At 44.5% G+C, this 16026-nt stretch overlaps 1 protein-coding gene across 5 annotated transcripts in view; it reads right to left on the reverse strand.

Moving 5' to 3' along the window:
• Positions 1-16026, reverse strand: part of KCNH1 (potassium voltage-gated channel subfamily H member 1) — a 487752-nt gene that overhangs the window by 212526 nt on the left and 259200 nt on the right. For 3 of the 5 annotated variants that reach the window (XM_033939452.1, XM_033939451.1, XM_033939450.1), the window contains one exon: positions 3501-3697. In XM_033939452.1, the coding sequence (XP_033795343.1) occupies positions 3501-3697 (197 nt within the window). Of the gene's footprint in view, positions 1-3287; positions 3387-3500; positions 3698-16026 lie in introns of all 5 variants that reach the window. The other 2 variants (XR_004538934.1, XR_004538933.1) reach the window with 1 other exon arrangement.

Genomic DNA, 16026 nt, shown 5'->3' on the forward strand with positions numbered 1-16026 from the left:
CTCTGTTCCACCCTAGCCCTGCATACACACAAACATTGTTTCATCTTCCTTGATTTAAGGCCGCATCTGGAGGGCCTCTGAGCATGTGCTCATGTGTGCGACATCATTGAGTCATATCTGCTCATACTTGAAGGCCCTCCAGATGTGGCCGGGATTTGAAAATCCATCCGGACACCTGAACAGTCTTCCAAAAAGAGGACATGTTTGGGTTTTCCCAGACATCTGGTAACCCTATCCCCTCCCTTCTGATCATTCTCTCTCTTCCTCGCCATCCCCTGTCTAGCAGTGCCTCTCCCTCTCCACACCAACCTCCCCTTCACCCTAGCCCCACATCCAGCAAATCCTCCACCACCCCACCCCACCTCCAGCAGCACCTCTATCTCCCTCCCCTAAGCCTAGTTCAACAGCACTTCCCCATCCCTCTTTCCCTTCACCCAATTAAAGACGCACCTTTCCCTCTCCATCCCTCCTCTGACCCAGTCCAGTAGCACCTGTCCTCCCCCCCACCTCCAGCAGTACTTTTCTCTCTCCCTCTCTTCCCCAAATCCAGCAGCATTTTTCTCTTCCCCTTCCTTCCCTAACCTGAGTCTAGCAACACCTGTCCTCCCCCACTATCCAGCAGCACCTCTACCCTTCTATCTGCCTTCATGAAGCATGTCCTCACATGCCTTGAATATTACAAGTAGCAGCAGCAATTCAATTGGTCCATCCTTGACATTTATCTTGATTGTTGCAAGCGGCAGCACAGAGATTCAATTGAGAAGCCATGAGGCCTTTGCTAGACAATGCTCAGCCTCCTTGGAAACATGAAGTTACATTAGAGGAAGTGGGATATGCCCTAGTGAAGACCCTGAGGCTGCTCGATTGAATCGGTGTGCTGACGTTGAAACAGATAAATATCAAAGATGGACCACAGGAAGGAGAAAAAAGGAGAGGTGCTGTACCCTGGAAGAGGAGGAGGAGAGGGAAAGGTTCCGCTGGAACCAGGGGCAGAAGGTAAAGAGGGGGGGCAAGATATGCCAGCTTGGTATGTATTGGAGGTGCCATGTACCCCTTGGTAATGCCATATCAATATCCTCTATCTGGGTTCCAGTTTTGTGATTTAAACCATTTAGAGCCCCATAGTCTTGTGAAACCTAGTATCTTCATGCAATTCAAACCACAACATTGAATTTGGCCAGCAAAGGAGCTGATATGGTATGAAGCACAATTCTGTCCCTGCTAACTAAACGGGAGGAAGAGGATCAAGGGAAGAGAGAATTGGACTGGTGGGAGAGAAAGAGAAGATGGGGAGGGTGAAGAAAGGGGAAAGCAGATTGCTTAGGGTAGAGTAAGGATTGAGAGAGAGAGGACTAAAGTGGAGGAGAAAAAGATCCCCTCTTCCCCCAAAATGGTTTTCTCATAGCTGTGCAAACTTGTGCATTTGACTGTATTTAGTATAAGTACAGCAGCACTGAATATGTGAATTATTTGAAATGTCATGCTACAATATTTCAAATTATTTGGTTGAAAAAAATATGCATTTATATGCTTTCATTTAAAACAGAGTACACAAAGGATAAATTAAACATTAACTACCAAATGTATATGAATGTAACATTCAGTCTGTGCCCAGTGAACAAAAGGTAGTAAGGTTATTTCACAAAAGATTGCAGAGGAACAAAAAATACTCTGCTGTTTGTACAGTCATCATCTCACTTCACTGCATAATTATAATCTTTGCACAATTTACTACAAACAGGGCAGCCTAAATCACCCAAAATGAATGCTTCACACAGAATAACCCAGTAACTGCCCAATTCTTTAAAGTCTTCAGCAAAGTGATTCACAGCTAAAGAAATACAGCCAGTTAATTCATACTATTTGAAAGACTGCCTATTGGTTATATTGCCTTTAGTAAATTCAGGGATACTAGGTATGAAATCAAGGTCAGAAAGAGATTGCAATATAATTAGAAAACAACTGACCTCTAAAATAGCCTGCCTATAGAGGGTGATCAAAAAAAAATATAAATGATATGAAACTCTGAAGGGAAGGCTGAAAAACCTGGCGGTTGGAACATTCAGAATTGACTTTATTAACTTCCCAGCAGCGATGTGATTACATGTCACCAAGTTACACAACGAACAGCACTCAAGAACTCTTTTGAACAAGCACCATTCGGGTCTCCTGAAGCAGGGATTGAAACGGGGCCACGTGAGGACCCCATAAACCCTGTTTACAAGCTAAGTGAAAGCATTATCACCCTAGAAGTGCAGTGACGTTTGCATGATTGACATAAGAAGAGAGAGAAGATATTATTTTTTGAACAATTGAAAGACTTTAATATCAAACTAAGCTATTTATCACAGTCTTCGAGTGTGTGATCAAAAATTTTTATGAAGTTGCAATGACTGGAAGGTGAACTCTTTATCATAGGGAGGTTTTTCAGCCTTCCCTTCAGAGTTTCATATCTCTGAGCATTTTTTTTTTTTTTGATCACCCTCTATAGGCAGGCTATTTTAGAGGTTATATTGGGCAGAACAAGACACATTTTCTCATATGACAGAAAGCATCATCACCATGCACCAGGGCCGGATTTAGATAAAAAGAGGCCCTAGGCTATTCCACTTATGAGGCCCTTTCACCTCCCATTTTTAAGTTTGTAAATTACATGAGAGATAATAAAATACATCATTACTGTGATATATATCAGTATGTTAAATGAAACATGTTGTTATTGGTACTAACCTTTATAAAAAATGTGACACGGATCTTGAGGCCCTAGGCTGAAGCCTAGTTAGCCTATAGGAAAATCCGGCCCTGCCCTGCACCACTGTCGAAATGCAACAGCAATCTGAACCAACTGCATAAGGTTAATTGCAGTTTATAGTATACAGTATGGACAGCTATAGACAATGGGAGAAACACCACTCCATTATCTGGAATTTCTATGAAATGTACAATTTTTAGCTGCATCTATATAACAGCAAACCAGTAAAAAAAAAAAAAAAGTACAGATTCAAGACAAAGGGCCTCTTTTATCAAAACGAATAGCATGGGCTGGCACAGTAAATGCGCCAAATACCCATAGGGATTGAATAGACTTTCGGTGCATTTGCCATGTGGCACTTGCTACTGAGGCTTGACTAAAGAGGCCACAAATCACGCACTGTCTTTATCTTTACGCGTAGCACAACAGATGAATATGGAATTAAACGTCCAAATGTACTAGCATCCTTCCCTTCCAAACTGATTTTTTATAAGTATGAAAGGGAAACAAACTCATAACAGAGTAAATCACTTACTCCAGTGGATAAACTTGTTACTTGCATCTTCATGCTATAAAATACAATTTCACTGTCTGTCATCTAACTTTTATTGTTGAAGAATAGCATATACACAACCTGTAGATAAAATAAAAAAAGAACAGACTAAAATGATGAGGATCAAGCCATAAATCAATTTAATGATGTTTTTAGAGGGCTATTTCCACAGCAGCAGATGAAGTGTGATCTTACCCTTTTCCTTAAGTTGTACGTTAAGATCAAGTTTCTGGAGAAGGAGTGAGAGAAGGCAGTGTAGAATTCCAGCACTTTCTGTAAGGCATCCCGTTTAATGACATGGAGATCACAGTATGTCAGTGCCCTCACGTTAGCACAAGACTGGGCGAGTGTTGTCTCCTTCCAAAACACATCTCCAAAAACATCTCCTTTACCTAAAACAAGAATTACAGATGCAAAATGTGAAAATCTGCAACAACAAATTTCAGTGCCAACCAAAAAATCTCAGCTGTGATTCTCAAGAGCCAATATTTGTTCATGTCTCTACAGCTAAAGATAATTTTAGTGCAATAGGTGTCATTCTGAACGGACAGGTAATATTCCAGTGCCCGTGAGCCGAGCAGAAGGAATCCACTCCAGCTTTTGAATCCCTCCTACTTCACCAGAGGGCTCTGCTGCCCCCTTCAGTTTTTTCCTTCTGCACACAAGTCTGAAGGAGTCTTTCTGATTTGCTCTGCTTGTTTCTTTATTTTTGTCAGTGTTTTGTGACCTTTTCATGTTCTTTTTGCTTCATTTTGGTGCTAAGCATTCCCCTAGTTTAGGGTACAGCTCTGCCTGCATGGAGGAGAAGCAGACTGAGGTCTGCAACCAGTGGCGTAGCGAGAGTGAAAGGTGTCAGCCCAGCCTTAATTTGCTGGTCTTACCAATGTCAGCAAAAGCCTATGGGAGATCATATCATTCATATTTGATCTCGGGGAATGTCAGTGCAAATGGACTAGCAGCCTCAGAATAAAGGGCTAGATTCACAAAACAAACTGATCATGTACTGATCGGTTTGCGAGCCCTTTGCGACCCAATTTCCCTCCGACCCGATGCACTAACCTGTGTAGCAATCCCATCCCGATCTTTGCATGCAAATGAGGAGAATTGCCATGCAAAGCAGGAAGGACGTGATTCACTACCCTTTTCTCCTTACACACCGACTGGCTGGCCAATCAAGAACAAGTGACTGGTGAGGACCAGCTGCTGGTAGCTTGGTGGAGCGAAGAAATGCTGCTGTCAGCCTGAAGAGAAAGGCTGGTAAGATTCTGCATGGGCTGGGGTGGTTGGGAAGGGAGGGAAAGAGATGCTGGATGGGCTGGAAGGGTTTGGGAAGGAAGGGAAAAGAGATGATGTATTGGCTAGAGGATGGGAAGGGAGTAAAAGAGAGATGCTGCTGGTGGGGGAGGGAAGTGAAAGGGAGAATGGTTGGACATAGATGTGTGGAGCAGGAGGGAGAGATGGTGCATATGGGGAAAGGAAGAAAGAGGGATAATTGTTGGACATGGTGGAAATATTGGATGCTGTGGTGGAGAGAGAAGGGTGGGACAGATGGAAAGAGATGCAAGAGGGAGGAATGTTGGATATGGTGGTAGAGGGAATGGAAGGAGAAACAGAATGGCGCTGCAGAGGGGTGATAGAAGGAGAAATGCAGGGCAAGGGGTTGGTGGGGCAAATAATACTGTCCAAGGGCCAGGAGAAGAGAGAGGGAAAAATATTGGATGTGGCTGTATAGGGGTGAGAGAGATGCACCCTGGATCTCTCTCTCTCTTTTTCCCACTCCCTTTGCAACAAGGTAGGAAATGAGAGGGAGAGAGATGGTGGACAGTGAGAGAGAGGGAGACATGTTGCAGATAGGGGTGGAGAAAAGAGGAAGAAATGTTGTGCATGAGTGGGGAGAGAAAAAGAGGGAGATGGATCCAGGGGCAGAAGACAGTGAAGATGCTGTACAGTGAGAGGGAGGGAAAAGAGGGGAAAATGCTGGACAATGGTAGGAAGAACCAATGGACAGCAGCTGCTTGAAGAAGAATTTGCAGAAGACAGGAAAGCAGAAAAAAGAGAAACTGGAACTTCATGGAAAAATAAATCTCCAGACAACAAAGGTAAAAAAGGGGATTTATTGTCTGAAACACGTTAGCTTTGGAAAATGTACGAGTAAATTGCACATGTCTTTGTATTGTGTTCAACAGAAAAGGAAATGCATTTCTGTTTTTATTTCTCCAGTTTTTATTTGCTGTAGCTGGTGGGTATCCCAAGCACTACCAGCTGAAGACCTCTTCCAAAGTTTGGCAAGAACTCCCTTATACCAAGCATCCTTGAGCCACTGAGGTGCCAGCAACTGTGGCTTAGGGATATTGCTGCTGCCTGCCAAGCTTGGTAAAAGGGATTTTTGGGCACCTTCAGAGGAAGTCTTCAGCTGACATAGCTTGAGGGTTCTCATCAGCTGGAGTATTTATACTTTATACTTACATTAGAGGCTCTGGCAGAGACCCATTTACAAAGTATGTATTCTTCCCATTTAATATTTCCAAACTAATAAAGTGTCTTTGCTTATTTGTAAATGGGTCTCTACCAAAGTCTCTAATTCAGTAGAATAATTAAATGAAATAACTACTTCTGAAGTAGATGGGAATGGGTACGGATGGAAGAGATTACTTGCAGGGACGGGCAGGGAAGGATTTGATTCTAGCGGGGATGGATTGGATTCCAGCAGAGCGGACAGGGACGGGTTGGATTCCAGAAGGAATGGGTTTGATTTCTGTCCCTGCGCATGATAATATGTGATGATCTTAAGGTAACCAAACAGGTTGAAAAGGCAATGATGAAAGCTAGAACGATGCATGGGGCCGTAGAAGGCCCCAAAGCAGCATGTGTACAGTGCTGCAGACGCTGCTGGAGTCGGCAGGTTTGGAGTCAGGACCGCGGAAAGGGAAGGGAGGGTGGCGGCAAGGGACTACGAGAGCTGACCAGACTTCTAGCACCCATTAATGTAACGGGCTAAAATTCTAGTTTTGAATATTGTGTACAAATCTGGAGACCGCACCTTCAAAAAGATATAAACAGGATGGAGTTGGTCCAGAGGAAGGCTACTAAAATGGTTGGTGGTCTAAGATGTAATTTGTTGTATTTTGTATTCTGTTTTGCATCCCGGGTTCAGGCCTCAGAGTTAGTGGGAAGTAAATTATCAAGACAGCAGCCAGATTTCAGATTATGACTGGGGTAGCCATACAGATGATAACTTGAAATTGGAAAAACTGTGATCGTCTTAATTTTTCTTTTTGGTGGGCAAGCTTATGGTTAAACTATAGTTATGAGAAAATGACAGTTGGGGGTCCATTAACGTATTTTGTATAATTGTTATAGTTCTTTTATCCTTCTTTTTGTTGATATAATTCAGGCACATCCAGGGGGGGCAGGGAGGGGAGGGATATATCTTTAGTGTGATTCCTTGCTGTAATTGTGGGGTGGGGGGCTTATATCGTTGCATTGATACTGATTGAATTTAAGTGCTTATTTGTTATTGTTACTGATATGAATATTGTGTTGCACTTTTTGTTAGTAATGGAAAATCAATAAAGATTTATAAAAAAAAAAAAAAAAAAAAAAAGACAGCAGCCAGGGATGCTTTAGAAAAGGCATATAATATAAGAATGGACTTATTACAAATAAAGAGAATATATTGATTGCAAAGCAGCTGCAGTGTGTGGGTGTCTGTCTACGTCCTGCCTGAATAAATGAGGTTGGGGGTCAGAATGTATGTATGTAAGAGAGCAGAGCAGAGAGTATATGTATAAATGAATGTCCTGTGTTTCTTAATGGTAGATGTAGAGGTGTGAAAGGCTGAGGGAGGAATAAAAAAAAGAGGAGGCAGGGGCTTGAAGTCTGATTTATATAGATTTGAGTTTGTTCTAAAAATGGTATCTTCCAGTATCTTCCTCTGTCACAATTTGGCATTTGTTTGAAAAAAATGGCAGGGCAGCTCCACTGCTATCGGGAGCTGCCCCGACTCTCCATTCGGCTCCTGCTGCAAGGGAAGGAGTTGGCCAGGCGTGGGAGACCAACTCTGCCCCCAACAGCCCTTGCTGAAGCCGCTTTTCTCGGCTCCTTTTGAAAAAAAAAACAGTCTCCTTGGCAGGGCAGCTCCACTGCTATCAGGAGCTGCCCCGACTCTCCATTCGGCTCCTGCTGCAAGGGAAGGACTTGGCCAGGTGTGGGAGACCAACTCCGCCCCCAACAGCCCTTGCTGAACCACTTTTCCCAACAGCCCTTGCTGAGCCGCCTCACCTTTGAACAAAAACAAAAAACAGCCCCAACTCTCCACTCGGCTCCAGCCCGAAGGGAAGGAGTTGGCCAGGTGTGGGAGACCAACTCCACCCCCAACAGCCCTTGCTGAGCCGCCTCACCTATGAACAAAAAAAAAACAAAAACAAACCCCAAAACAGCTCCTTTCAGCAGGTAAGGCATGGGAGACCAACTCCGCCCCCCTTGTGGTGCTACCTTTTCAAAGACTCTTCCAAAGTCTACCCCACTGCAAGACAAGCCCCTTCATCAGCAGCCCGGACGAAAGGCTACTAGCGTGAACCAAAAAGCAACCTAAGACTCCACTCATAACACGTGACCTCACAAACCATCTCCACTCCTATCATGTCTCCAACTTTCCAGGCCACCCCCTTCCCCACCCCCCTTCCCACCACATCCCAAACCCTCCTTACAACACTATACTTCACCATCCCCCATCATTTCAGGCCAAGGCAGACACAGTGATCTCACCTCCCAACACAAAAACAACCGTACCAGGAACCCTGCCAACCTCATCCCCATCCTACCCTCCCAACCAGCCCCCTCCAGCAATACTCTCAAACTTGCACTCATCAATGCGAGATCAGTTAACAACAAGACCTTCCTCCTCCATGACCTCATCTGTGACAACACTTGGGATGTCCTCATGATCACTGAAACCTGGCTCCAAGACAACAATGGTATTGCACTAGGCGAATTGTGTCCTCCAGGCTACCAGGCCCTAACCTGCTCACACACCTCTGGGAAAGGAGGTGGAGTGACTACCATTGTCAAGACCTCCACCACACCAAAACTGATAAGCTCTATCAACATTCCCACCCTAGAAGCTCTTACTTTCACCATAGGCCACAAATGCAAAAATCACCCCATACTACTTTACAGAGCCCCCAACTCCCCAGCAGAAGCCTTAGAGTCCCTCCTCAATTTCATTACCGAACTATCCATTTCACACAAACACATGACCATCCTGGGAGACTTCAACTTCCCAGACTACCCCAACACCTCAGGACAAAGTGACAGCTTCCTCTCCTCCCTCACCGACCTGGGATTTCACCACTCTGTAACCACCCCTACTCACTCAGCAGGCAACATCCTAGACTTAATCTTCACCCCTTAGAGACCCGACTGCAGAGCTTCAACAAACAATCTGCACTACTATACCTGTCCCATGGTCAGACCACCACCTCATTGAATTCCAACTCCCACTCGAAACTACCCCAGCCCTGCGAAAAGAACCTATCCCACACACCTGACACCAACTCCCTAATTCAGTCAACCCTTCAGTTATGGCCACAGGCATTCGCAATCTAAACAAAACCTGCACCCAACATCCCCACTCCATCGACCTAGCAGCCTCCACGTAGCACTCCAACATCCAATCCCTCTATAACAGCCTCGCTCAGGCAAAAACAACACGAATAACCACCAACAAAACACCTGCTCCCTGGTACACCAGTGACCTCCGATCCATAAAAAGATCACTGAGAAAAGCAGAAAGAAACTGGATCAAACACCCAAATTCAGACACCAAAGCCCACTGGGAAAACATATCTGTCACCTACAAAGCTGCCATCCTAGAAGCAAAGAAAGCCTACTACTCTTACATCCCCAGCTAGCTCCAAACAACTGTTCGCCCTCACAAACCAACTCTTCACCAACGCCCAAGGGAAAAGCCACAACAACCTAACAGAACTTGACAGTGAGACTCCCTCGGGCTTCTTCCAGTCCAAAGTACAAACCATCTGCAATAATCTTGATAGCACCACCAACCCCCCTCCAGCACACCCCCAGCCTAACCCAAGTACCCCATCCTCTACCACTCTTCCCCAACTTCATATGGTCACCCATGCTGAGGTTCTTGAAACCCTGAGAGAACTCAAGCCTTCCAGCATCATCCTTGACCCCTGCCCATCCAGCCTCCTACTGTCCAAAGAAGACACCATAGCGGAATCTATACTTCACATCATTAACTCCTCCTTTTCTACAGGGACAGTACCTCTCAGCTGGAAGTCGGTTATTATCAAACCCACTCTCAAAAAACCCACCCTCGACCCTAACAAGCCCGGCAACTACCTCCCAGTCTCCAACCTCCCATTTGTCTCCAAACTCCTAGAACGACTAGTGCTCCGCCGATTACACCCTTTCATTGAAGAACAAGCTGCCCTGTCCCCTTCTCAATCCAGCTTCTGAACAGGCCACAGCACAGTCAGTACTCCTGGATATCACTGACAACAGCTGGTCAATACTCAACAAAGGCAGCGACGCCCTATTAGTCCTACTTGACCTCAGCACTGCTTTTGACACTGTCGACCACCACCTCCTCCTCTTATTCAGACTCTATGACTTTGGAATCAAGGACTCTGCCCTCCATTGGTTCACCTCTTTCCTTCACCGAAAAACCTAAACAGTCCTACTAGGGATGCACAAATCTAACCCCAAGCCTATCAAATAAGGCGTTCCTCAAGGCGCCCTTCTATCCCCCATCCTATTTAACCTCTACATCAGACCTGACATTGATATAGCCCAAAAGTACAACATTAAAATCCACTCCTATGCCGATGACATCCAGCTGCTCCTCTCACTAGGCGAAAACCGATCATCCCAAATCGCCAATCTCCAACACTGCCTCTCTGACATGAAAACCTGGATGACAAACAACAAACTACAGCTGAACCCCTCCAAGACCAAACTTCTATGGATCAGGAAAAAAAGTATCAAATACACATGCCCAACACTATCATGGGATTACTCACTGCAGCAGATCAAGTACGCAGCCTAGGAGTAACATTAGACGGCCACCTGTCCCTGTCCACCCACATTTCTCAAGTAGTCTCTACCTTCTTCTACTACCTCCGCCAACTGAGAAGGATCAAACCCTACATCTCCACACCCGACCTAGCCCAACTCCTCTACGCCTATGTCCTCTCCAGGATGGATTACTGCAACTCCCTATTTAATGGAGTAGCCAAAAAAGATCTCAAGCGCCTCCAGCGGGTTCAAATTGCAGCAATCCGCCTCCTACACAACCTCAACTACTACTACATCTCCCCAGCCCTCCGTGCTGAACATTGGCTTCCAATTAACCAACGCTGCGCATTCAAGGCCCTGGTAATAGCGCATAAAAGAATTTACGATACTACTCCTACCTACATAAAATCCAAGCTAACCCTGTACACCCCCAACCGTCCCCTCCGCTAGGAAATGGAGGAACGCCTATGCATCCCCCCAGGAAAGTCCCTCCTGTCAGAAACCGCCCGCAAACGCTCCTACAGCCACTTCATCCCCCAACTCTGGAACCAACTCTCCCCCAAAATCAGATTACAGAACTCATTGATGATCTTCTGGAAAGCGGTAAAGACCATACTCTTCAACTAAAATTCACCCACAGTCTATGCTTCACCCCCATTAAACCCCCCCTCTCCTCTACCCTCTCTTCTCCATCCTAAACTTCTACTTTAATTGCTATATAGTCCATTCTTAACCTGTACTTGAATTGCAGTATAGTCCTTGTATTTAAACTACTGTATAGTCTTTGTATTGTCCAAATGCACTCCACTGTGAATGTTTGCTTGTAGGCCGTTTTGAGTTACTGGGAGGACAGGATAAAAATCTAAATAAATAAATAAAAATTGAAACCTGATGGATGGAGTAAGTCTGTCTGGGACCCTTTGTTCTACTCAAGCACCTGTCATTATCTTATCTTTTGAAAGTCCAGGGCTTTGCAGGATGCTCCCAAACATTGGGGTTAAGACATTCAGTTTATATGCAGACATTCACAGGGTCAGATTGTTCAATATAATATCCAAGAATCCTTTGCTTGCACTCTGGTCCTACCAGAACACTATTGCTGATATACATCATAAGGCATGCAGGGACAGACTTAAAAATCTCAATATGTATACTTTGGAAGAAAGGCAGGAGAGGGGATATAAGAAAGAGATGTTTAAATACCTATGTGGCATAAATATACATGAGGCGAGCCTATTTCAACTGAAAGGAAACTCCAGAATGAAATGGCATAGGATAGACTCAGGATTAATCTAAGGAAATACTTTTTTACAGAAAGGATAATAGTACTCTGAAAAATTTAGTTGGGTGGATAACACCGGCGCTAGCGGGAGGACCCTTGAAAAAGAGATACGTGAAACATGTTGGGCCCAGCCCTTCCGAACTGCGTTTAAAAAAACAAAGTTATTTGTAAAGAAGAATTCTATTAAGATAAGTCAATTGATGAAATGAATTATTATACTATAAATTATTTATTTATTTAAAATAAGTTTAAGATAAAGCAGAGTATTAAGCACTGAGCACAAGTAAGCAATAGCAGCAGTTTAATGCATAAAGGAGTAAAAAGTATATAAAATTTATATTGAGCCAGTGACGATATTTCCATGTAAATCTCACCGCCATGAAAGTTTATTGATGCAGTGGAGTGTTGAGGCTGAGGCTCAGAAGAAGGAAAAAAAAACAAATTAACCATTACAGTTGGTTGAAGTATTGATGAGTGCTTAGAGGTTTTTGTAAAACTGATGATTTATTGCCTCTGAGTAAAGCAATTAATTAAAATTACATCATTGGTGAAGTGGAACATCTGTCCTCAACTAGGCATAATTCCTCAACTAGGAATGAAAGTTCAGAATGTCTTGGTAAGATTTCCCAGGGGATTACTCATGCTCAGTGATACAGTACTCTGCTCACGGGGTCTTCACTCTCTCATCCCTGAGCTTTCTCCTTGACCACCTCTGCTACTCCAGCAGAGATAATCACCTCCTTGTTTCTAATTTATATCTAATTTACAGTAGATGATGACAGTAGATGTCACTGGGAGAAGGAGAAACAGGGGATAAAACTATCTGTATCACTGAACACAAGGTCATTGGTTGTCCATACTCCCTGCCAAGAACCATGGAGCGAAGGGTGTATCCTGTGTGGCATCCACAACATAGACTGCTGTAAAAACAAGGCGGTGATTATCTCTGCTGGGTGTAACAGAGCTGGCTAAGAAGAAAGTTCAGGGGTGAGAGAGTGAAGAGTAGGAGAAAATTGCCTGTTGTGATCATCATGAAGTGGATTAGAAGAGACGTGACAGGGAGGTCAGGTCCTGAATGGGAGTCCAGCGGGATAAATGTGCAGAGAAGGTTCAGGCAGGCCTTTAACTGAGTTGCCATATACGATGGGATTGTGGAGCTGCTGGGCAAACAAATTCAGTAGCAGGAAGTCAGAAACTTATAGTTGATTAAGTAGAAGTAGCCAACAAATATCTTTCTACTTGGGGCCATGACACCAGTAACACTTCTCAACATTCATTCTTACCAGAACACATGGCCTTGGTCACTCATGCAGATCACAAATAAACTCAAAAACTAAAAGTACTAATATACATAAAAGAAGCTCTAATATGCCAGGCTCTGCGTGCAGTACAGCACCAGAAAAATAGAAAAAGTGAATTGAGGATCTGAACTACTCACCTTTTCTTCCTCTGAGCAAATTCCATTAACCACCACCCTCTGGCGCCTGTCCGTCGACCAGTTTCCTACCTTTGATTCTGGTGATTTTATTTTTCTAATCATCTTTTTTTCAGTCTCTGGTTGCACTTCCTTCTGTCTGTGCTCTTAACTCTGTTTCCAGAGTCACCTCCACCCATGATCCAACATCTCTCTCCCCTATACCCCCTCCCTCAAGCAAGCATCTCTCCCCCCCATCCCTCCTCTCCCCAAGCAAGCATCCAAGCTAGTAACTCACTCTCGTGCATCTTTCCCCCTCCCCTTGGTAGTAATTGAGACATCCCTTCCTTTTCTCCTCCCCTGGGTCTGGTGGTTTCTCCTACCTTTTCCCAGATGCTGCAAAAATGAAGTCTTTTTTGGCAATTAATACAGGCTGACATCAGGCAGTCCTGAAGCCTTCCTTTCACCAGTCCCCCCTGCACAGCAACAGGACACTGCTGTCAGAGGAGGTGAGAAAAGACTTCCGGGCTGTCTAATGTCAGCCCGCATTGATTTCTGATGAAGTCACAAATTTACAGGACCCATTGGGGAGGAGGAGACAGGATGAATCCCTGGACCCAAGGAGAGTGGGAGACAGAGAGAAGAGACATTGGCACCAATAGCAGGGGAGGAGGAAAAAGTGTTATGGCAAGGGTAGTTGTCGCAGAAGAACCGAGGAAGGGACTAGCTTCACTAGTCCTACCTGCATGGCAACATGACGTTGCTGTGGAAAGATGTAGGACAGGGGTGCCCAAAAGGTCGATCGCAATTGACCAGTAGATCGCAAAGGCAACGCGAGTCGATCGCAGAGACCATCCTGGGCTCTGCGATAGACTCACATTGCCTTTGCATTCTCCCTGTTCCCCGGAGAACTCAGTGGTGGCTTGGGGGCCTGCTTCCAGACAACAGTGCCAGTGGTGGCTTGGGGAGACAGACAGGGAGGCAGAACAGGGAGACAGAAAGACAGACAGTGAGACAGAAAGAAAGAAAGGGGGCAGGGAGACAGAAAGTAATAAAGGGGGGCAGGGAGACAGAAAAAAAGACAGACAGAGAGAAAGAAAGTAAGAAAGGGGGCCAGGGAGACAGAGAGAAAGAAAGAAAGAAAGACAGAGAGAAAGTAAGAAAGGGGGCAGGGAGACAAAGACAGACAGAGAGAAAAAGAAAGAAAGGGGAGCAGGGAGACAGAAAGAAAGGGGAGGGGGCAGGGAGATAGGAAGAAAAAGTTGGGTGAGGGAATGGAGTGGCAGGTGGCAGGCAGGGAGAGAGGAAGAAAAAGTTGGACTCATGGAAGGACAGAGATGTTGGTTGGGGAATGGAATGAGGTCTGGAGGAGACTAAGCATGCAGGAGGCAGAAAGAAGGGAAGAAATATTGGATGTGCAGTCAGAAGAAGAAAGTGCAACCAGAGACTAATAAAATCACCAGACAACAAAAGAAGGAAAAATGATTTTATTTTCAATTTAGTGATCAAAATGTGTCCGTTTTGAGAATTTATATCTGTTGTCTATATTTTGCCCTATGGCCCCCTTTTACTAAACTGCAGTAGCAGATTTTAGCACAGGGAGCCATGAGCGTCAAGAGCAGCGTTGAGCATTCAGCGCAGCTCCCTGTGCTAAAAAAACGCTATCGTGGTTTAGTAAAAAGGGAGGGGGTATATTTGTCTATTTTTGTATATTTGTTTCTGAGGTGACATTGCATATTTTAAAGTCATCTGCCTTGACCTCTTTGAAAACCCCCCGAATATAAATAATAATTAACATTTTCTCTGTGTTTTTTAAAAATTTTATTGTCGATAGATCATTTTGACTTGGTCATTTTAAAAGTAGCTCGCAAGCCAAAAAAGTGTGGGCACCCCTGATGTAGGAGATGGCCAAGAGAAGGCTGCTAGGCTGTCCAATGATGGCCTACATTAATCTCCAAAGAAAAGTCACAAATGTACAGGACCCGGGGAAAGACAGGAAAAATCACTGAACCCATGGAAAAGTGCATGCAGACTAAAAACAGAATGACAGCAGAAGACACCAAAGAGGTCTCCACTGACCTTGCATTGAAGACCATTACTCAATACACTCACATCTATATGTTCTAACACCAAGCCAAAACAAATAAAGGATTTCTGCTCTTGGGCATGAAACCAAAGTATAACAAAGTTTTGATTTAATGTAACTAGTTATTTGAACACTGGAGTAAATGACCTCAGAAGGCAGTCAACCAACAATGTTCTCCACTGCCATTAGCTGCTGGTACCCATGTGAAGTCTGGGATTCAGTGCCTTAAGAGAATCCCATAGGCAGGGTTCGTTTTTTTTTGTTGTTGTTGTTCTAATTTGATTGGCTGGGCATGCTCAGAAATTCTGCCAGCCCAACCAATCAAATTAAAGCAAAAAGCAAAAGCAAAATGCATATGGGATTCATTCAAGGTACTGAATCCCCAATGGTATGACACACTCCAGTACAGTTATGTTACGGAAGAGGAGCCCATGCTGTGCTGGCCTGAGATTAGACAGCCTTTGGCAGCCAGGGGATTCTGTGTCTGTAGTGAATCCATGACTGAGGCCTGCTTAAATAGGCACAGAGGAGGAGCCAGGAATAAGCAACACTCAGCCATGAATCAGTAGCCGGTGATCAGGGCCTTCACTGAATACCCCGAAGGTCCTGACCGCATGCCACTTAGTGCATTCTTTCTTTCTGGGACATTGTTACAACCAGACAGGTGGTACCCTGAACCACACAACCTACCAGGATACAGCTTGGCCCCAGCCTATGCCCAGCTTGACAACCTGAACTTTTTTGTACATCCTGGTCCTGGGTACTCATCTCTGTGAGCTAGAGTAGGGTTACATAAGCATGAATGGTAAGATATGCCCGATGTTACATCTTTACAGCAATTTCACATTTCTTAGCATCTTTATTCATCCTTCCTCTCCTCCTATTGTTCCTTAGA

This window comes from Geotrypetes seraphini, chromosome 3 (assembly GCF_902459505.1).
Source record: "Geotrypetes seraphini chromosome 3, aGeoSer1.1, whole genome shotgun sequence".
Lineage (NCBI taxonomy): Eukaryota > Metazoa > Chordata > Amphibia > Gymnophiona > Dermophiidae > Geotrypetes > Geotrypetes seraphini.